Here is a 21604-nt window from a genome sequence, read left to right as displayed (position 1 = left end):
GAGGAGGAGGAGGAGGAGGAGGAGGAGGAGGAGGAGGAGGAGGAGGAGGAGGAGAAAAGAAGGAGAAGGAGGAGAAAAAGAAGAAGGAGGAGAAAAAGAAGGAGAAGGAGAAGAAGAAGGTGATGAAGGAGGAGAGGAGGAAGACACAACTGTAGATGAATCTGGGGACACACACAAGTGTGAACCTACAAGCACAGACAGTAAGGGGTCAGAAACTGTCTGAGACGACATTGGTATGTGGTGTTCAAGCCGTGACTTTAAGGATCTGGTCCTCGCAGCGCGTTCAGCACCACTGACAGCACCAGCCAAGCCCAAGTGCGCCTACCAGAAGCATTCAGAGAGGAATTACTCCTGACACCCAGTGGGGAGGGAGCTAGTGTCTTCCTCATGAGGTCCTATTGGTGCTTTGGGATTGTGCAGAGGGAGGGAGGAAAGGGATGTCTGCTCCTAATGATGCCCTGTGGGTGTGGTCTGCACCCAGGGAACCCGCACCCTCTTGAGGGGCGCTCTCTGTGGTCCCAGAAGCTCAGCTTGTCTTTGTAAGGTTCAAGAAAGCTAGCTGCTTTCTTGTTAAGATCACCTCTTCCATGAACTTCTTGAAGTCAGGGAGAGGAGGGGTTTATGGAAAGCCGTAGGGTCTGCCAGAGGCACTCTGGTGCCAGAAGAATCAGGAGCCTGAGACCAGCTCCGACAAGCTGCTCCTGACACCCAACTTCCCACCCCACTCTTCTTACCTGGACCTGTGTGCCAGGGGCTGGGCTGCTGAAAACCTGAACATAAGCCCATGCTGTTAGCAAGAAGGTCTCCATGTACCAGGCTTACATTCCAGCCTCTCTTCTCATCTGAACCTCAAAATAATCCTATGAGGGCCTGAGGGGCATTGTCATCAGTGTAGGGTCACCCTCAGGCACAGAGAGGTTCAGTAACTTAAACATGTCACAGAGCAAGTGCGGAAGCAACCTGAGCCCTCGTGTCCGGCTCCAGGGCCTGTCATGGCGGCCACTGCACACAGGTGAGGGCCCCTGTCTGTTGTGTGGAAGGGAACTGACACTATCTCTTTTCCTCCCTCCTTCTATGCTTCTGGGGTTCTCCTGAGGGCTGACCTCACTGGAGCCAAGTGCCTAGTGCAGCAGCTCCCTGCAGACAGCCCTCCCTGCCCCTGCTTAGCTGCACATTCCTGAGGCCTCCGGAAGCACCCTGAACACTGTTTCTTTTGCCTTCTAACAGCCAAGATGCCATCAGCGTCCAGTGGGGAGGAAGCAGATGCCAGCAGCCTCCGACCCACCACGGATGAGCTTCCTCAAGCCTTGGCTGGGTTTGACCCCCTGGACAGTCCCTCAGGACCCCTGGAGAGATCTGTGGGCCAGCTCCCCAGCCCCCCACTGCTGCCCACGCCACCACCCAAGGCAAGCGTCAAAACCACAAAGAATGTCACAGGTGGGTCTGTGTGTATCTTCTCTGTCCCTCCCCCCAGTTCATCTCTCCATCCCTCCCTCTCATCCATCCATCCATCTATCTATCTCCCCTCCATCCTCCCTCCCTCTCTCCACCCATCTGTACCCAGTCTGGCTTGGGCTCCCAGCCTGGGCTGGTTCTCACCCTTAGTTTCTGTGACATGCTCAGAGCAGGCCAGGGGGCAGTCCCTAGGAAGGGGATGTGATTGCCAGGTGCGCTGTTCAAGCCCGGCAGTCTCTTTGCAGGAGTTAGAGGGGCTTACCCCAGACCCTGAACACAGAAGAGGTGACCAGAGCCTGGGAGGGGCTGTCCCTCATCTGTCAGATGCCCACGTGCCTACTGTGCAGTGGCTGCTTCTCTCAGGGTGTCTGTGGCGCTCTCCCCTCCCTCTCCACCCGCCAATGGTCTGTTTGGCTGATTCCTCTTTGCCAGGCGCTGTACCCAGCAGGGCAAAGCCAGGCGTGAGCAGCAGAGCTAGGGCCGGTGGTCAACAGCACAGCTGGCAAAGGTCCCTATCACCAAGGGTGGGGTTGGGTGGTTAGGAGCTGAGGACTCTGGCTAAGTCCTTGCTGCTGAGCCCATCTTTTGAGAGCTTTGCCTTAGGTTCCTGGGCTCTTTCCTTTCCTTCGGGGATGTTGGCCTCCGCCTGTGAGCACTAGATGGCAGCAGAGAAGAGAAAGCTCCCGCTGGCTTAGCTCCCTGGCACCGGGGACACGGCATTAACCTGCGTCTCCACCAGAGGCACTGTCTTGCCTGAGACATCAGACACCACCTTGCTCAGATGCTTTTGGGGCTGAGCGTGTGTTGGAGCGCCTAATGGAGACTGAGCCCCGGTCTCAATCAGCATTCTCCGTGTTATAACAGAAACAACTGACCGCACAACTAGGGGAAGGATGAGTTATTGCTTACGGTGTTTTGGAGATCGTGGATTCAGTCTAGTGAGGCTGGAGTCTGCAACCCTCGGGGCAAGGTGGCAGGAAACAGCAGTGGAGAGAGCAAGTCTTTGCTCTGAGATCATGGAGACCAGAAGCAGAGAGCCAGAGAGCAAAAGATTCAGAAACACAAGCACAGTCCCTAAGGCCACACCCCTGTGACCCACCTCCCCCAGCCACACCTCACCTGCCTAGGTGAGCGCCCAGCAGATTCATTACAGTGGGTGCATCCACCGTTGATATTACAACCCTTGCGACGTAATCAGATCAACCCAGTGTGATTTGTTATATCTTTTTTGGGGGGTACTGGGGTTCCTGGAAACCCTTCTACCTCCGGGCTACACTCCCAGACACCTGTTTTTTATATATTTTTATTTGGAAACAGGGTCTCTTAAGCCAGTGAGGCTGGCTTCAAACCTGCGCGATCCTCTTGTCTCTGCCTACCAAGCATGGGGATTGCAAGCGTGCGCCACCACGCCCGGCAACTCTACACTTTGAGCTCTTTGGTGGAAATTCTGTAGCTAACCATAACAGCCCTGAATCTGCTGCTGGGCTCCTGCCGGTCCACGGTGTTAGGGAACTGATGGCCTGACTTACGGCCAGAAGCTGAGCCTCCAATCGCTTAGGTTCCTGCCTGGGGTCTCCCACACCAGTGAGTGGAAGGTTGAAACCAAACACCACAAAGCTGTGCTGTGATGGCTCCGAGCCTCTACCTCTGGGCTGGACTTGCAGCCCTGATTTGTATTTGGGGATTATTTATTGAAGCCAGAGGGGAGCCTGCCTCATCTATTGGGAGCCATTTTCAAGTTAATTTCATGTGAGTATGTGCTTCCTGCATGAGGTTAAGAGCCGGCCTGGGACTCTGCAGGAAGAAGAGCAGACAAAACCTGCCCCAGAGGCCTCCGGGTGAGAATCAGACCCGACAGAGCACCTCACCCCATGTAGGAGGAAAGAGAACGCGGTAGCAGCCACAGCTCCTAAGGGTGGGGGCGGCCCTGGGCGTCCAGGCCGAGTACCACGGGCCCCAGACAAGGCTGGGAGCCTCAGAGTAGAGACAGCTTGCTGCCTCTCTTCACTAGAAAGATCTTCATGCGCAGGAGTGAGGAACACGGGGTGGGGACACAGAAGAGATGAAGTCAGGGCCTGAGCAGGGCAGCCCAGGGTGCCTTGGAACTGGGCCAGGAGCTCAAGTCCCACCCTAGGAAAGTGGAGAGTGTGATGGATTCGCCTTATACAAAGCCACCAGGCCGAGGCGGGGAGAGGCTGGAGCCAGTGAGAAGGGAGATGTGCAGAGGGCACAGGGTGGCCCCGGAGGCCAGGCAGGCTGGAGGGTGGCCGCAGAGCTGGGCCACGCAAGGCAAACACAGCCACAGCCTGCTGGATCCTGGCAGAGAATCCAGGGGGGCGTGTCTGACCCAAGATTGTGCGGGAGGGACATCAGGCTGATACTGCAGAGCTCAGCCCCTGACAGGTGGGCCCATGGATGGCGGGGATGGACATGGTGGTCTCTAGTTACAGGAGCAGGCCGTGGTCACACTCTGCAGGGGCCGGGCCTCCTGGCCGGTGTGGGGCGGGGGCGTTCCTCATTCCTCAGCTCAGGTGGTTCAGCGAGACCCTGGTCCCTGCATGAAGTGTGATGTTCATGTTGGTTCCACCCATGCCAGGCCACGCGGGGCTCTTCCCAGGTCCCAGCGTGAAGAGCGCCGACCCGCCCCTCCGAGGACAGATCTCCACGCCCACAGGGTCCCCGCATCTCACTACAGTCCACAGGCCGCTGCCCCCCAGCCGCGTCATGGAGGAGCTGCACAGGGCGCTGGCCACGAAGCACCGGCAGGACAGGCAAGATCCTTCCCCACAGGGGACCCCCATCCCCCAGAACTCCAGCAGGGTGGCCACTCACATGGCCCCCTGCCGCCACCATCTCAATGTTCTTAGTCATTTCTAGATGGGGACCATTTTCCATTTGGCACCAGGCTCTGCAGATCACGTAGCTGGCCTTGGTTCCCACATTTCTGCAGAGGAGGATCAGGGGCTGAGCATGTGCAGAGCAGCCCAAGGTCCCGGCATGAGCCCCTCAGGGTGCAGGGGCTTCACAGTGCGAGGGGAGCTGTGCCTGGGGCGCCCTTCTTAGTTTCCGTCCTTTGTGGCCCACGGGTGTGGATGAGAAGGGAGCTGCCGGAGGTGAAGCGGATCGCAGAACATGCTTATGATGGGCGGAATACTCGGGAAACAGACTGTCCTTGTGTGTTCCCTGTAAGCCCTCACCGGGTGCCGCTACCTGCATGTCCTCCTGGTCCAGTGCTGGGCAGAGCAGCCACTCGCCTGGGACTCTGAACCCCGTGGTCCCTCCAGAACTCCCTGACCAGGTGCCCGGGACAGAAACTGCACAAACTTGGGGCCCCTCTGCAATGTTCACCGTGAGCCCCAAGTTGACTTTTGCTGAGCTCCCTGGGAAGGGGCAGCCTGTAACCTGTACTGTCCTCCTGGTTTAGTTTCCAAGGACGGGAGAGCAAGGGGTCTCCGAAGAAGCGGATGGACATGCGTCTGTCGCGGACGTCCAGCATGGAGCGGGGGAAGGAGAGAGAGGAGGCCTGGAGCTTCGACGGGGCCTCTGAGAACAAGTGGGCCGCGGCTAAAGAATCCGAGGAGAACAAAGAGAATATGGATTCGGAATTCCCGGATGACCTGCTCCTGCATCAGGACGAGGAGGCGCTGAATGACTCCATCATCTCTGGTGAGGAAGGTGGTGGTCAGGTGTGGGGTCTGGGCTGGGCCATGTCTGAGAATGGGAGGCCAGACCCGTCCTCTAAGAATGGAGCTTTCTAGAAACGTACAAGGGAGGTGCACAGCCGGGCTACGGAGGGAGCTGGGAGACCACAGAGTTGCTGGTTATACTGGGGAGCTTGAATATTAGTTCTCACATGTATTTGAAAGTACATCAATGTGGCCTAGCAGGTGACTTTGAGACTGTCACTGCAAGGGTGACAGGCAGAGCTATATAAAGGTATGTAGGTATCCAAGGTTTGGACATTATAGCCAAAAATTCTAATTAAAAAAAAAAACCAGCAAGCTGGGCATGGTGATGCACACCTGAAATCCTAGTACTTGAAAGGCTGAGACAGGAGGATTGTGGGTTTGAGACCAGTGCGCTGTCAGGGGCAGACCTGCTTTGTAAACAGCCTGGAGACAGACCCTCTGCCGGCTGGAGTCGCTGGGATGGTGTTTGCTTTAGTCTGAGCCTGACAGTCGGCTTTCGGCTGGGCATCTGTGAAATCTCCATCCATGCCATAAGGTGCTTCATGGCTGTTTATAAGTCACGCTGGACTCAGAGCTTGCAATGCGCGCGCGCGCACACACACACACACACACACACACACACACACACGGAGCAACTTAGAGAGGCCTTCAGCAAAGTAGCAAGACACACACAAACACACACACAGAAATTTAAAAGGGGGCCTAGGGTTAAAAAAAAAAAAAAAGCAAACTAGAGGGAAGAGATGGAGAGTGCTCAGTTCAGTGCTGGGTCCCCAGCGGTCATGCAGAAGTGGTGTTGATGGATGGGACCTGGTCCTCCCTGGGCTCCCAACCATTGGCCTCCTGCGGGGTGGGGCTATTGGGTCAATCTGGGAATGCCTGGTACAAGAAGGAGTCAGGGCTAGAACAGGGCACTTCCACCTTGGCACCAGTGACCTTTGGGGTTGAGGGCTATCTGCTATGTTTCAGGGCATTTAGCAGTATCCCTGGCTTCTCCCCACTTCAGATGTCACAACTCAAAGTACCTCTGGTCATCGTCGAATGTCCCTGGAGGAGCAGAATTGCCCTGGGCTGGGAACCACTGGACCAGACTATGTCCCTCATTTGGTGTGTGACCCGCTCTGGGGCACAAGTTGTGGGCACTGTCAATGACAATAGCCACTACCTTATATTGGGTGTTTCTTGTGTACTAGGCATTGACCAAAGGTGGTTACAGGAAACATTTCATCCTCACAATAGGTTGATGACATTATCCATTGTGTAGATGGGGAAACTGAGGCACAAGAAGGCTTTGTGACTACTCAAGGCCTCACAGATCCTTAGTACTTATCTGGGATTTGAACCAAGGTTCTGTCTAAGGCTGTCCAGCTCCATACCAGGCCCTCTCTGAGGACTAGATGTTATTTCCCCTGTGGACCTTTGGGCTGGCATGAATATGCCTCAAAGAGCAGCACTGTTTCCACCCAAATGCAGGTGGAAGGAGGTCCTCCACCAGGAAAGGGTGCTGGATTTGTCTCTTGTCAGGGCATAGTTGGGTGAACCAGATATGGGGTCTTGGCCAGCAGGTGGACTATGATTCAGAGGACATCCCATTGACAAGGAGCTCCTAAGCTGTTCAGAACACTCAGCTGAAATGTCAGTGAAAGGCAGAGTTTCCTGCCATTTGTAAAACTGAGCCTGGGTACCACTCCTAGGGAACACAATCTGGGGTTCCTCGGCCCTTGCAGTCAGGTACAGAAAGCGTTCAGCACATTTTTAGGTCCGTCTTTACCTCCCCAAAGTTACACACTTCTGAGATCAGATACTTGGGAGAAAACTTCAGTTTGGATTATAGAATAAGCCTACTGATGTTACTTTTGGGGGGCAGTCTCCTTCACCTGCCAGGGCCAAGGTCCTCTTTATACCATCTTGAAGTCCACCTTGCCCCCGTGGCCTCAGCTGACACCCGGTATAGAAGCAGAAAAGCACCAGGCAGTAGTTTGATCTGTTTTTAATCGGGACGACCGCTGTATTTCTCTCCACCCGCCCATCCTCTGTCCACACCTGTGCACATGCGCGGTGGGGCCTGCTGTGTATTGTTCCATGTGAACAAAACCTTTCATGACCCTTAATTCTCTATGAGTTGGCATCACCAGGCATCAATCTTAGGATTTAACTTCTGGGAATGTGGGAGGCCCCATCAGGGGCAGATCTGCTTTGCAAACGGCCTGGAGACAGACCATTTTGCTTTAGTCTGAGCCTGACAGTCGGCTTTCCCAGCTGGGCGTCTGTGAAATCTCCATCCACGTCATAAGGTGCTTCATGGCTGTTTATAAGTCACTCTGAACTCAGAGCTTGCAATGCGCACACACACACACACACACACACACACACACAGAGCACATCTATACACACGTGTGCCCTCACACAGGCTGACACACACAGACACCATCACACTGGGCCTATGTGGTCAGTCCCGGGGCCAGCAGAACCTCGGGAGCATCTTCAAGTCATCAGAAGCGAATTTTACAAAGAACCATTTTTGTGTTGTTGGCGACCCCAAGGTTCAGGTTGTAACATCTGCCAAGAACAGCTGTCCATGCTTCATGTTTTCTCCTAGGCTGAACCCAGAAACAGGAGCCACACTGCTCTTGTTGGGAATGCTGCCCCCGCTCCTGGTCCCAGGAGAGCCAGGGAGTGGAGCGTGAGGGCAGCGGGGTCTCTGCAGGAAACAGGACTGCCAAGGCAGGGAGCTGAACGAGAGTGCAGGCTTCCCAGAGCCTCCTCAGCTCCTGGTATGGCGTGTTCTTGCAGAGCATTCCTGTACCTGGTGTTCATGCCAGAAAGGCTGCCAGGCCAGGATGCACAGGTGTGTTGTAGCCGTGCTCCCTGGTGCAGTGGGGAAGCCTGACTTCTTCCGCAGTGCTCTTTTAGCTTGGGCTGCTGTAACAAAATACCACAGGCCAGGTACCTTATAAATAACAGAAATGTACTCCTCACAGGCCTGGAGGCTGGAGCCCCAGGTCCATCTTGGTTTGCTGAGGTCACATCGCGGCAGCCGTCCATGCTGAAGGGCCAGCTTTCTTGGTCACTTTCTATGCAGGTGACCATTACTAGGGCTCCATCTTGATCACCTAACCATCACCCAGACCCACCTCAAATACCATCAATGCTCATGCTTCACCATGTGGAGTACGAGCCGCCGAAGTCACCCGTGGTCTGGGACTTCTCAGCTGAGGGCTGACAGCGGCCAAGCAGGCCTTCCTCTCTGGGCTCACTGCAAAGAGACTTTCTGTAGGACCCAGCCGCCACTCCTCCTGTCAGGATGCATCTGTTTCTACCTCTGTAAACTTGGACAACCTTGAGCTTTTTGTGCCTCTGTTGTAACATTTGTAAGGTGAGAGTAAAAACAGCTATGGGCGGGGGCTGGAGGGGTAATTTACCTGAGCTAGTTCATTCTCCCTGAGCTGAGAGGGTAAAAGGGCTCTGGACCTTATGACGGTAACAGCTGTCCTTGTCTCGGGCACCTTGTTGGAGAGTAGAACCAGCCAAGAGCCGGGCATCTCACCATGCCTGGCCAATATCACCCCTCAGAAGCTACGCACAATTGGGCTTCCAATTCTGTCGATTTTTCATTGCTGATAGGAATTAGTCCTCGTTCTCTCAGCAATTTATTAATTCAGCAAGAATGTCGATGTTCTGCAGCCAAAGAGGCACATCTGTTCTCTGCCCAGCGTGCAGTCGATACGCCTGTGATTGGACATGGTTCTGCCTGCCTTCTTAGCAAGGAAGAGGGACAAGGGACACGAGTCGCTGGCTGCCCAGGGGGCAGGACAAGCTGGCAGAGTGCCTTGCATTGATCGGGGACAAACAGCCAGGAGCTGGACTCTAAGAGGTGCCTGCCCTGAGCCACCTGTGCCAGGCGGAGTGTCTCTCAGCCCCCTGGCCTCAGATCCATGGCTCTGTTTATTGTGGGTGGGCTCTGGGCAGTAAGAGCCTGTTCAGGACCTGGCTGTCAATAACTTGCAGGTGACAGCTGTACCCGCCTTGTGCATTGAAGACTAAAACGAAAAGAGCTGTCAAGGGCTGGCTTGTGGGGGCACACGGTGCTATGAGTGATGCCATCCTCCATCACGTGTGTGTCTGTGTGTGTGCGTGTGTGTGTGCGTGTGTGTGTGTGTGTGTGTGTGTGTGTGTGTGTGTTGCTAGGTATTGAACCCAGGACCATTCTATCTCTGAGCTATATCTCCACCCCCCTCCTTCTGCTTCAGTTACCACCCAGTAAATCGATTACCATGGATTCATCCACTGGTGAGATTACAACTCTCTTAGATTGATTACATTAACTCTGAGCGTGAATGTGTGGGCTCTTCAGAAAACATTCCATATATAACCATAACAGCTGACACACAGACGATCATACGCATAAAGTAATATACAGTTCAGTGAGCTTTGAGGCGTGTCTACCTGCGAAGCCATCAGCACAGTTACGGTAGCATATCTACATTTTCCTTGATTTTCTGTTCCCCTTTCTCTCCAGCTTCTACACACCACCTGCTCCCTGTCCCCAGCAACTGGTTTTCTATAACTCTAGATTAATTGGTTTTTTCTAGAATTCACAAAAACGGAATCAATATGCAATTTCATTTGTCTTCTTTACTCGTCCTACCTGTTTTGAGATTTATCCTTGCTGTAGCAAGCATTGTCGGTTCTTTCTTTTTATTGTCTAGTAGCATTCTTTGGATGGATATCCCAGGCAGTGTTAAGCAACCGGGAGGCTTTCGTCTTTAACAAATAGAGCTGTAATGGCCATTTGCTCGTAAGTCTTTCTGTGGTTATGTGCTTACAGTTCATTAAAAATGAGTACCTAGGGGTGGAATGGCTGGGTCGTGTAATAAGGGTTTAACTTTTTTTCAGAAACTGAAAAATTAGTTTCCAGCCTGGTCTTGCCTATTTCCATCCTCACCAGCAGTGTATCAGAGTCCAGCTCCTCCTACACATTTTCTTATGGCCAGTCGTTATGATTTAGCCATTTTATGGTTTTGCCTTTCTATAATGATGAACTATGTTGAACATCTTGGTTTAGCCAAATACTTTGCCCATTTTTCAAAATGAGTTTGTTTTCTTACATCTTGAGAGTCTTTTTAAATACTCCCAAGCATACATTTTAGATGGAAGTGTTTTTTTTTTTTTAAAAAAAACTCTCAAGCGTAGATTTTAGATAGAAATTTTTTTTATTAGATTTCTGTTTGGCAAACATTTTCTTCCGTTTGTGGGTCACTTTTTAAAGATTCTTTTCTTTGGAAGAGCAAAAGTTATTAGTTTTGATAAAATCCAAGCTATCTATCCTGTTATGGTTGGTTCTTTTGCTTTTATATCTAAGAAATCTTTGCCAAATTCAAAGTCACAAAGTTTTTTTCCCTATGTTTTCATCCAGATATTTCTATTTTTAGGTTGTAAATGTGTATCTAGGGTTCTTTTGAGTTAATTATTATTTGTGGTGTGAGCTAGGGATCAAAACCCACTTTTGAGGCTGGGCATGGTGGTGCACGCTTGTAATTCCCCGCACTTGGGAGGCTGAGACAGGAGGATCGCACAGGTTCAAAGCCAGCCTCCCCTACTTAGTGAGGCTCTCAGCAACTTAGTGGACCCTGCTTCCAAATTTTAAGAAACTCACTTTTGTGCATGAATGTTCAATTTCAGTACCACTTATTTATTGAGAAGACAAATAAACTATCTGTGTGTGCACATGTGGCTCAATTCCTAGACTTTCTCTTCTGTTCCACTTATCTATTACTTATATTTACATCAGTATTACAGTCTTGATTAATATAGTTTTATAATAAGTTTTGAAATCAAGTAGTGTTAGTCCCTTAATTTTGTTTCTTTTATCAAAATCGTTTTGAATAACTTCAGTCTTTTGAATATCTGCATGAATTTTAGAATCAATTTATTAATTTCAACACATACACACACACACACACGCATGCACACACACATCCCTTGTTTGAATTTGGCTGAAATTATATATACAAATCAGTTTGAGGAGAACTGACATCTCAGTCATTTTAAGACTTCTACTTCATGAACATGGTATATCTCTCTATTTAGGTAATTTAGGTTATTTAAGAATTTCGCTACTTCATGAACATGATATATCTCTCCATTTACATTTAGGTAATTTAAAAAATCTCTCAATGAATTATTTGTAGCTATTCAAAGCAGAAGTATTTTACATACCCCCTTAGCAACCTGCCTAAGTATTTTATATTTGGGGGGATTATTTACCTATTTATTAATTTCAGTTTATAATTTCCTTTTGCTACTATACATATACAACTGATTCTCACCCAGTAATTTTGTCTCCACAATCTGCTAAACTCACTCACAGCTTCTAGCAGTATTTTCATAGTTATAATTGCATATTCTACGGAAATGATCAAGTTGTTTGTGAATGAAGACAATTCCACATTTTCTTTACTCTTGGTCTTGCCCCTCAATGCACTGGCTGGGATTTCAGTGTGGTGCTTAACAGGACCCACAAGGTGGACAGTCTCCTGTTCCTGATGTTGAAGGGAGAGAATTCTTTTTTATTTTTTCATCAATTACTTATGGTTTTTGTTTTTGTGTTTTGTAGAAACTCTTAATCTGGTTGAAGAAGTTTTTTTTCTCTTCATAGTTTTTCAAGAGTTGTTTCATCTTCATTACTGTTAACTTTGTCTAGGGTTCTATCAATAACTGGTGTCAGATTTTGTTTTATTTTTCTGGAAAACATTTCTTTCTTTTCCTTTAGAGCAACTTATAGCTTTATAGGATGAATTGTAATTTTTTTCATTTTTCTAAAATTATTTGCATACGCACACGCACTTGTTCTCTCTCTCTCTCTCTCTCTCTCTCTCTCTCTCTCTCTCTCTTTCTGAAAGTTTTAAACTAGTAAATATATATATATTTACTTAAAGATAAAAGAGTCTATATATTATATATTTCCTCTTGAGTGAGTTTTGTTAGTTTGCGACGGGTCCAGAACATCAGCGGTAGGGCTGAGCGGGAAGGAGAGTGCCGACAGCCCGAACAGAAGCACACAGAGCCGGGAGATGTGTCAAGCAGGATCTCGTTTATTTCTCTCAGGCAACCCAATTTAAAGAAAAAAACTGCAAGGGGATTTCTAACAGGAAACTATTCTAACCTATCAAGCTAAAGGTCACTCTTGCATGTGCAAAGCACATAACTTGCAGCCAATCATTATCCAGTGCACGAGGGCTTCACGAGCACGGAAGCATTATTTGAGCCAATAAGGCTCAACATTACCAAACTGGGCTAGCAGGGGCAAGGAGAGTAGTTACGCCCTCCATATCCGCTCGGCGCTACATGTTGCCGATTCATCGGAAGTTCTCAGGCGGTTGAGTAGACCCCAACAAGTTTGTATCTTTTCAATGAACTTGTTCATTCCATCTAAATTGTCAAATATATTTGCATAAAGTACTTTGAAATATCCTCCTGTATTTTTAATATGTATGCAGAATTAGATGATAGAGGCGTTACCTCTCCAGTTTCTGATATGGGTAGATACTCTGTGTGTGTGTGTGTGTGTGTGTGTGTGTGTGTGTGCACGCGTGTGCATGTGTGTGTGTGTTTTCTTTTTTCCTGATTAGATAGAGTTTTATCAATCTTCTTAGAGAACTAGCTTTGGGTTCCAAAGATCATTATTGGATTTTTATTTAATTAGTTTCTGCTCTGGTCATTCTTATTGACACACACCTCCTGTGTTTACTCTTCTCACTTCTTAGGATGAACTCTGCGATCATCAATCTGAGACATTTCTCTTCTAATATAGACATTCAGTGCTATAAATTTTCCCCTTTGCTTCATGTTGATAAATTATATTTTTGTGTGTTTCAAGATACTTTTAAATTTCCCTTTTGATTTCTTCCCGGGACTATTAGCTATTCAGAAGTTTTTAAATATAGTTCCCAAATACTTTTCTAGGGATTTTTTGGTTATCGATTTCCAATTTAATTCCACTCTAGTCAGGGAACATGTTTTGCGTGGCCAGCGTCCCTTGAAATTTATGGAGACTTGTTTTGTGGCCAAGAATAGCTTTTGTCTTGGTAAGTATCATGCACACACTAAAAAAGAATGTGAGGTCTTCCGCTGGGGGTGGGGGTGCCATAAATGTTGGATGAGGTTGGCAGTGTGTATGGAGTTACTCAAGACTCCTGGAACCCCGCGTGTTTCTGCATACTTGTTCCATGAATTATTTAGAAAGGTTATTATTTAGGAATTATTTAGAGCTGCTTTTGAGATCCGCAGCTGTAACTGTGAACTTTTGTTTCTTCTCTCAGTTCTTGTTTTTTCCTTTATGTATTCTGATGGTGTCTGAAGAATCACGAATACTGAAGATGCTTGTACTTCCCTGGTGAAGAGACTTATCTCTGTATCATTATGGCTCTTTCTTTCTCTACGTAATAAAGCTCTTTGCTCTGAAATCTCCCTTACATGATATTAATATACCCTCTTCAGCTTTCCTTGTGTGGAAATGGTATATCTTTTAACTTTATTTATTTATTTATTTATTTATTTATTTATTTATTGCAGTACTGGGGACTGAACCCAGGGGTATTCTAACTCTGAGCTACACCTCCAGCCCTATTTTTTATTCTTTATTTTGAACCAGGTTCCCACTCAGTGGTGGAGGGCCTCACTAAGTATCTGAGGCTAGCCAAAGACCTGTGATCCTCCTGTCTCAGCCTCCCAAGTACTGGGATTACAAGCGTGCGCCACCATGCCTGGCTATCTTTTAACTTTTAATTTTTTTCTGTCTTTATGTTTAAAGTGCATGTTTGGTAGGAACTACGTAGTTTGGTTTTGCATTCCGTTCATTCTGAAAAGATTTGCCTTTTATTAGAGTGTTCAGATTATTTACATCTAGTATGATTGGTTTTATTGGGTTTGAATCTACTATCTGGTTATTTATTTTTTTATTTGTTTCATCCGATCTTTGTTCTCCCTTCCTCTCTTTCTCCCTTCTTCTGGCCTGCGTGATTTTATTATCTCACTTTATCTCCTCTGTTGGATTATTAGCTATAATTCTTTGCTTTGGTATTTCAGTGGCTGGTCGCTTTAGAGTTATTAGTGTGCAATTTTATTTGTATATGTTTCTATTGGTCATTTGTAATTTTATGTCATACTGAGGTACAGAGAGGCAGGAATACACATGCACACAGCTCTTGGAGCACTTCCCTCGGGGCCCCATCCCTTCCTCCCCTTCCCTTACAAGTCTTTGGGATTAGAATTGGTCGTTTATTGTGTGTACATGGCGTTCCTTCAACCATTGCTTTCTCTGTATCTCCATCCCTCCTCCTCCCTCCTGTGAGCCCCTCCATCCCTTCACTGGAGTCTCTGCTCTTCTCTCTGATGTTACCCTTGTTTCAATTGCTATCTAGTGGCCATATATGAGGGGAAACATACAACTATTCATTCTTTGAAGACTGGCTATGATTGGCATTACTGGAGATGGAACCCAGTGCCATTCTACCCCCGAGCTACACCCCCAGCCCTATTTTTCAGTCTTCATCTTGAAACAGGGTCTCACTGAGTTGCACAGGGCCTCACCAAGTAGTGGAGGCTGCCCACGGACCACGATCCTCCTGTCTCAGCCTCCCGAATGCTGGGATGACAAGCGTGCGCCACCATGCCCAGCTATGACTGGCTGATTTTGCTTAGTATAATATTCTCAAGTCTCACCCACTTTTCTGCAAATGGCATAATTTCTTCCTCTTGAGAGCTGAATGGAATCCCACCACGTCTACAGCACAGGTTTGTGATCCAGCCATCTGTTGAGGGGCACCTAGTCTGGTTCCATAATTTGGCTGTCATGAATTCTGCTGCTATCAACATGGGTTTGCACGCTACTGATGACCTTCAACTATTTTACACTATCTACTTCCTCTAACCGCAAGCCTAATGCCTGGTGATAGTATAATTACTTTTCTCCTTAGTGGACCTTTGTCTACCATCATCCATCATACCCATGATATAAACGCCATACTGGTTATTGTTGATACAGTCAGTTCTCTCTTAGAATTAAATAATAAGAAAACACATCATGTATTTACACCTGTGGCTACTATTTTCATGATTCCTCTTTGCCTGGACTTGCGTGACATTTGGTGTGGTTTTCCTTCTGTCTAGAGGATTTCTTGTGTCATTTCTGATATGCAGTTCCTCTAGTGAATCGTTGTTGTAGCTTTTTTTTATATGCTGGGGATTGAACCCAGGGGCATTCTACCTCTGAGCTACACTCCTAGCCCTATTTTTTATTCTTTATTTGAAACAGGGTCTCACTAAATTGTGGAGGGCTCCACTAAGTAGCTGAGGCTGGCCTTGAATCTGTGATCCTCCCGTCTCAACCTTCCACGTACTGGGATTACAAGCGTGCGCCACCACTCCTGGCAAGTTAGACTCTCCTCTCGTTCTTAAAACACGCATCCCCGGTGTCTTCTTGGGTAACGGCTGCTGATGCGGCATCAGTGCCGGTGACCCCGCACGGAGCACGCCGTCTTTCCCTGGACGCTGTTGAGCTTTGCTCGCTGCCCCCGACTGAGACCCTGGCGGCCATGGCACCCTTTTCTGCCTTGGGCTTGAGGTTCGGAGCGATTCTTGCTTCCTTTCAGGCGTGCTCCTTTTTGATTGGACGACACACATTGTGAATTTACATTCTCGCTTGTCAGATACTCCTCGGTCCCTATAAATAGTCTCGAGTTCTATTCTAGGAAGCTGTGAAGTTACTTGGAAGCAGTCTAGCTCATCCAGGGCTGGCTTGTAAGATTTCTTCGAGAGAACCAGAGCAGAGCTCAATATGGGGCTAATTATTCCCATCACCAAGGGGACGCCTCCGTGCGTTACACCTGCCTGGAGAAGCCTGAGATTCCCGGCCTGGCTGAGGGAAACGGGCCATGTTATCTCCCTGTCTGAGCAATGGGTACTGCACCCTACTACCCTTTCCCCATAGGTTGCAGGCTCCAAGCACCTTCTGGCAGCCTCTGGGCTATCTCTCTCCTTTCCAGTCCTCCATCTCCACAGATCCCAGCTGTTTGGTCCTCTTGTCTCTCAGCTCAGGAAATATCCCGGCTCTTCTGGGGTCCCTGCCCTGGGCCAGGGCCCACGGCTCCCAAGGCTGCGCTGGGCAGGCTGGCCGGAGGCCGTCTCTCAAGCAACCTTGTGCTTTGTTGCTGAGTTTTAGCATCTTGAAAACTATTGCCCGCGCATTTTGACTTTTGCTTTTTTGTTTCAAAATAGAAGACACATTGTGCCTCTCTATCTTGTTTGGAAACAGAAGAAAATGTTTCCACCTTTGCTTTGGGGCAAAGGCACCCACCCCCTCACTGCTGGCCGCTTATCGGTAGTTCTGTGGAATCCCTTCCTTCCCTCCTCTCCTTCCCTCCCTCCCTCCCTCCCTCCCTCCCTCCCTTCCTTCCTTCCTTCCTTCCTTCCTTCCTTCCTTCCTTCCTGGGGGGAGAGGAGGTACTGAGAATTGAAACCAGGGACATTCTATCCCGGAGCTGCACCTCCAGCCCTTTTTTATATTTTTACTTTGAAACAGGGTCTTGCTAAGTTGTGCAGGCTGGCCTGGAATCTGCAGTCCTCCTGCCTCAGCCTCCTAAGTACTGGATGGATGTTTTCTACGTTTATATGTGGCAGAGTGAGCAAGACAAGGCCTCCCTGCTGACGAGCTCCCCAGGCTGGCTTTGCTCCATGGAGAGAAGCGGTTCAAGGTTACAGGGTGACTTTGCTAGGAAGAGACCCACACGGACAGATGAAGGGGATGCGTAGGCGCGGCCGCTCAGCTAGGAAGGAACGTGGGTGCGCGAGATCGCTGCCGCCGCCTGTTTTCTGTGTCCTCGCCTCCTCTGGCTGTGCTCAGAGCGTGGCCCCTTTGTCTGCCTTTGCATTGCTCCTACCTGTGGGATAGATGCGTCGCGCAGGTGCTCCTGAGCCAAGCGGGGCCCAGCATGCCCAGGTTCAGAGTGTGGACACTGGGCAGCCCCAGGTTCACATCTCGGTTCTGCGCTAACACCTCTGCTTTGGCGAGGCAGCAGAGCTCAGTTCATAATATGCTGAGTTTGAGATGCCAGAAAGAGACCCAGACGTGGCACTGGGACCTGGTGAACTCGCAGGCCTGGGGTCAAGACGGAGTCCCTTCTGGGTGTGGACATCTGGAGCCACTGACAGACAGAAGAGCTCAGAGAACATGAGTGGACGGAGAGGGAAGGCTTGGAGGGCCGGCTCCCGGGATCCACGGAGGGGGGGGAGGGGCAGCCAAGGGCACGGAGACGTGGTCACTTTGCGGGAGGTCACCAGGCTGCCAGAGTGTCCTGGGAGGAGAGAGAAGGGAACCTCCCCACAGAGGGGCAGCTGGGAGCCTGGCCGGATGGGGCTGAGAGTCTACGAGCAGCCTCCGCTTCCCTGGTGAGGACAATGCCGCCACGGGACCCCAGCCGGGGGCTGTCCTGAGGCCCCACGCAGTGATGCGTGCAGAGTATGAAGCGTGAGGGGCCCTGGCTGCTCTGGTCCCTGAGGACAGAGCCGGCAGGACGCCCTTCCCACGAGGCGGCCCGGATTTCTTTAATAGACTCCCTTGAGTTGCAGTAAACCTTCAGTTAAGTTCCAAAGTTTAGAAAAAAGATGCTGGTAATTTTTGCATAAAAGCTATCGCATCCCTGTTTTCTAGGTTGAGAGTTTCCATAACTTTTCACACTACTCAATAGCATTCTTCCTCTTGAAGCAACTATTTACATAAGGAACTACATTTGATGGCCAAATGTAAAATGTGGAAAATCAAAATTTATAAGTAAAAGGGGCAATCCCTGGTGTTTCTCTGCCAAGCTATAATAAAAATCACACAATATTTACAAACTCAGACACATATGCATATAACCATATTTTTATGCATAATATGGTTTCTTTTTAATAATTTGCTTTCTTTAGGAGTAGACTGTAATTTTTTTGGTCACTCAGTAACATGCACCCCTCTTTTTTTTTTTTTCAGTACTGGGGATGGAAATGAAACCCAGGGGCATTCTACCTTTGAGGTACACCCTGGTCCTATTTTTCAGTCTTTATATTTTTTGAAACCGGGTCTCACTGAGTTGCGAAGGGCCTCGCTAAGTAGCTGAGGCTGTCTGCGAACCACAATCCTCCAGTCTCTGCCTCCCAAATGCTGGGATGACAAGCATATGCCACCTTTTTAATTGGTGTACGATATTCAGATAAAAATGCAAAACCCGACTCAGCAAGTACCCTTCTACTGGATGCTCAGGTTGTGTTCAACTTCTTCCTTTCATTAATAAGGCTAGGATAAGCATCTTTCCATGTCTTTTTAAATGTATTTATCCTATTAATTTTGGGAAGCTGGTTTCTAGAAGTGGGATCTCCAGATCAAAGGATAGGAACTGAAAACATTTGGGAGCCCTGGTGAGAGTGGGTCTGATTTCCTAGGGGCACCCGAGACAGGAAGTTCCGCCCTGTTTCTCAGCTTTTACTTCCTGCTCAGTGCTCAGAGGCTCAGAGTGCAGGCTCCCTCACTTAAATCAATTAGTTGGGTACAAAGGTCACTCAGATTCCTGGAAAGCTCTCATTGTACACTATCTTTCTGGAAACTTGTTCATTTGACTCTTAAGTAGCAAAACCTGCCAACTTCCTCACCCCTTGGGGGAAAGCTGGTGACCTCCAGACACCTTGGTGAAGACAGCCCAGAATTTGTTTCTGTGGCCCTACTGTGCGCCCTCGTCGTGGTCCCAGAGTGAGCGGATGGGAGTGGCGGGCTGTGGCACAGACTCCTGTGGCCTGACACTCGTGCACCTCCCGCCGCCTCCAGCCAGAGGAACTTCCAGTTGAGAACAGTTCCGATGACAAGCTCCTGTTGACAGTCCTGGACCATTCGAGTCAGCTTCAAGACTTGCTTTATCAAAACTAAGAAGATCAAACCTCACTTGGTTTAGTTTTGCGGTGAGGCACATCACTGTTCTTGGAAAATTCCAGTCCTGTGGCTGTGCTGAGACCCTCGGCACTCAGGAAGGATCTGCCCATCACCTTTGAAGCTCCCTGAATTCGTGAATGTATTCATAGCTTTCAATTTCCCCCGTGGCATGCAGTCAAGACATGGAAAAAACATAAAAACCACAGACGACTCTTTCAGGCCCTTTGCGATTCTCTAAGTAAGGAACTGTAGTCATTTATGAAGCTGTTAAAATAATTTGAGAGGGAGCCCTTGCTGAAACAAAGAGCCATGATTCTTCTCTCTCCGAGGCACAGGACAAACAGGCTGCGTTAGGAATGCCAGCCTCCGTTGGGCATTTGTACCTTACTTTACCCCACATTTTCCTTAAATCATCTTGTCAACTTGATTTATTTTCTTACTTTGTGTTTCTATCTCCCAGAGTAGAAATTGATTTTCTTTAGGGGACCATTTTTTAAGAAATATGGGGTGCCTTCCTCTGTGCCTATGACCATGTTGACTTGAGCCTTGGATTCAGAGCCACAGCCCAGTGAAACCCCAAAGCTGCTCACCACACTGACGCACCTGGGTTGGGGACATGGCTGCCACGGGCATTACTGCATCATTTATGGCTCAAACGTAGATGCTTCTGAGGGGAAAGTGGGCGCTGCCCACTACCCTGGGACAACAGGCGCCAGCCCCTCCTGTCCCTGGAGCCCCGGGGTGTCTGACCCCGCCCCAGGAGCACACAGCCCTGACTCAGGGCTCAATGAGCCGGTGCCTTCACTCCACAGCCTGCACCATGACCCCCTTGGCCTGCAGGCTGCACGTGTCTTCCTGGCTCCAGCTCCTTCCCTCTGGCGCGGATCCCTTCCCCTGCAGGTACGGAGGGAGGCTGTGCTCCCCCGGCACTGCCTAAGACCTGACTCCTCTGTTCCCCTTTTCTCCCGCCCCTGATGGGTCTCTTAGGAACTCTTCCGAGGAAGTGCAAGAAGGAGCTGCTGGCTGTGAAGCTGAGGAACCGGCCCAGCAAGCAGGAGCTGGAAGACCGGAACATTTTCCCCAGAAGGACTGATGAAGAGAGACAGGAAATTCGGCAGCAGATTGAGATGAAACTCTCCAAGTAAGTGGCGGGGTGGACTCGCACAGGTCCTGTCCTGGGCCGGGTCGGCATGCTCTGAAGTCAGCGGCTGCTGCTGCTGGTCCGAGCGCAAGGGGCCCAGGCAGGCTCCCGGCTGCGGCGCTGTGGGCATTTGGACATCCTGGGCTGTGCGGGGTGTTCAGCACATCCCACACTGGCAGGGTGGGTCCCTCTGCTCCTGAAGAGGAGTCCTGTGACAGGTGCCCCCCACCTGGATACCACATCATCCTTGAATGATGTTACAAGTGTTCCCCCAGACCCTTCGGGAGCTGCTGCCTGCCCTGGCCTTCCTCCTGCATCTCCGAGGTGGGCAGGCAAGGCTTGAGGTTGGGTTTCCACATCTCTGGTTCCCAATGGTGTTGGACATTTTTTCTGGTATATTTCTTCCTCTCTTCATGAACTTTCTAAAGTTTTCTTAGTGAGTTCAGGAGTTCTCTGTCGTGGATGTGGTCCAGGTTTCTGAGGGGCAGTCTTCCTCCCCTAGGGGTGGAGCCTGTGGAAGCCCCTGGGTCTAGACTGAGATCACATCCCGGTGAAACAGCACTTAGTGCCGCTGACTGCCGACCTGCCCAGCACACCTGGCGCCGTGTAACCCGGGTGGTCCCTCCTGGGACCGCAGCCGCGGGGCGCTGCTGGGTGCAGGCACAGCAAACTCCGGGCTCGCGAGCTGGGGAAAGATCAAAACTCAGAGGCTGATATGTAGTTTTCTGCTGCAGAGCAGCGCTTTCTCATGGGACACTGTCAGTGGAACCATCAGAAGTCAGGAACCATATTTTCCTTTCTTAAGCTTTTCTTTCTTTCTTTCTTTCTTTCTTTCTTTCTTTCTTTCTTTCTCTCTTTCTTTCTTTCTTTTTGTGGTACTGGGGATGGAACCCAGGCGTATCCTCTCTCCGAGCTATACCCCCAGCCCTATTTTTTATTCTTTATTTTGAAACAAGGTCTCATTAAGTTGTGGAGGGCCTTACTAAGTAGCTGAGGCTGGCCGCAAACCAGTGATCCTCCTGTCTCAGCCTTCCGAGTGCTGGGATTACAAGTGTGCACTGCCTGGCTGTTTTTCCTTGATGGACAGAACAGAGTGTGTGTGTGTGTGTGTGTGTGTGTGTGTGTGTGTGTGTGTGTGTGTGTGTGTTTATGATGCTGAGGATTGAACCCAGGGGCATTCTACCTCTGAGTGGCACTACCAGTCCTGTTTTATTTATTTTTTTTATTTTAAGATAGGGTCTTGCTGAGTTGCTGAAAGCCTCACTAAGTTGCTGAAGCTGGCCACAAACATGCGATCCTCCTGCCTCAGCCTCCCAAGTACTGGGATTACAGATGCACAGGGCATGTCTGGCTAGGAGTTTT

General features: G+C 49.5%; 1 protein-coding gene across 1 annotated transcript in view; it reads left to right on the top strand.

Moving 5' to 3' along the window:
- PHACTR3 (phosphatase and actin regulator 3) overlaps positions 1-21604 on the top strand; it is a gene marked incomplete at both ends in the record, with an annotated part of 144663 nt that overhangs the window by 98151 nt on the left and 24908 nt on the right. Inside the window, 4 exons of the mRNA XM_080716584.1 lie at positions 1228-1437; positions 4052-4226; positions 4880-5121; positions 20089-20242. Of these exons, the coding sequence (XP_080572710.1) occupies positions 1228-1437; positions 4052-4226; positions 4880-5121; positions 20089-20242 (781 nt within the window). The remainder of the gene's footprint in view (positions 1-1227; positions 1438-4051; positions 4227-4879; positions 5122-20088; positions 20243-21604) is intronic.

This window comes from Muscardinus avellanarius (genome assembly GCF_963383645.1).
Source record: "Muscardinus avellanarius genome assembly, chromosome: 19".
NCBI lineage: Eukaryota > Metazoa > Chordata > Mammalia > Rodentia > Gliridae > Muscardinus > Muscardinus avellanarius.
This window is presented reverse-complemented; position numbering and strand designations above follow the sequence as displayed.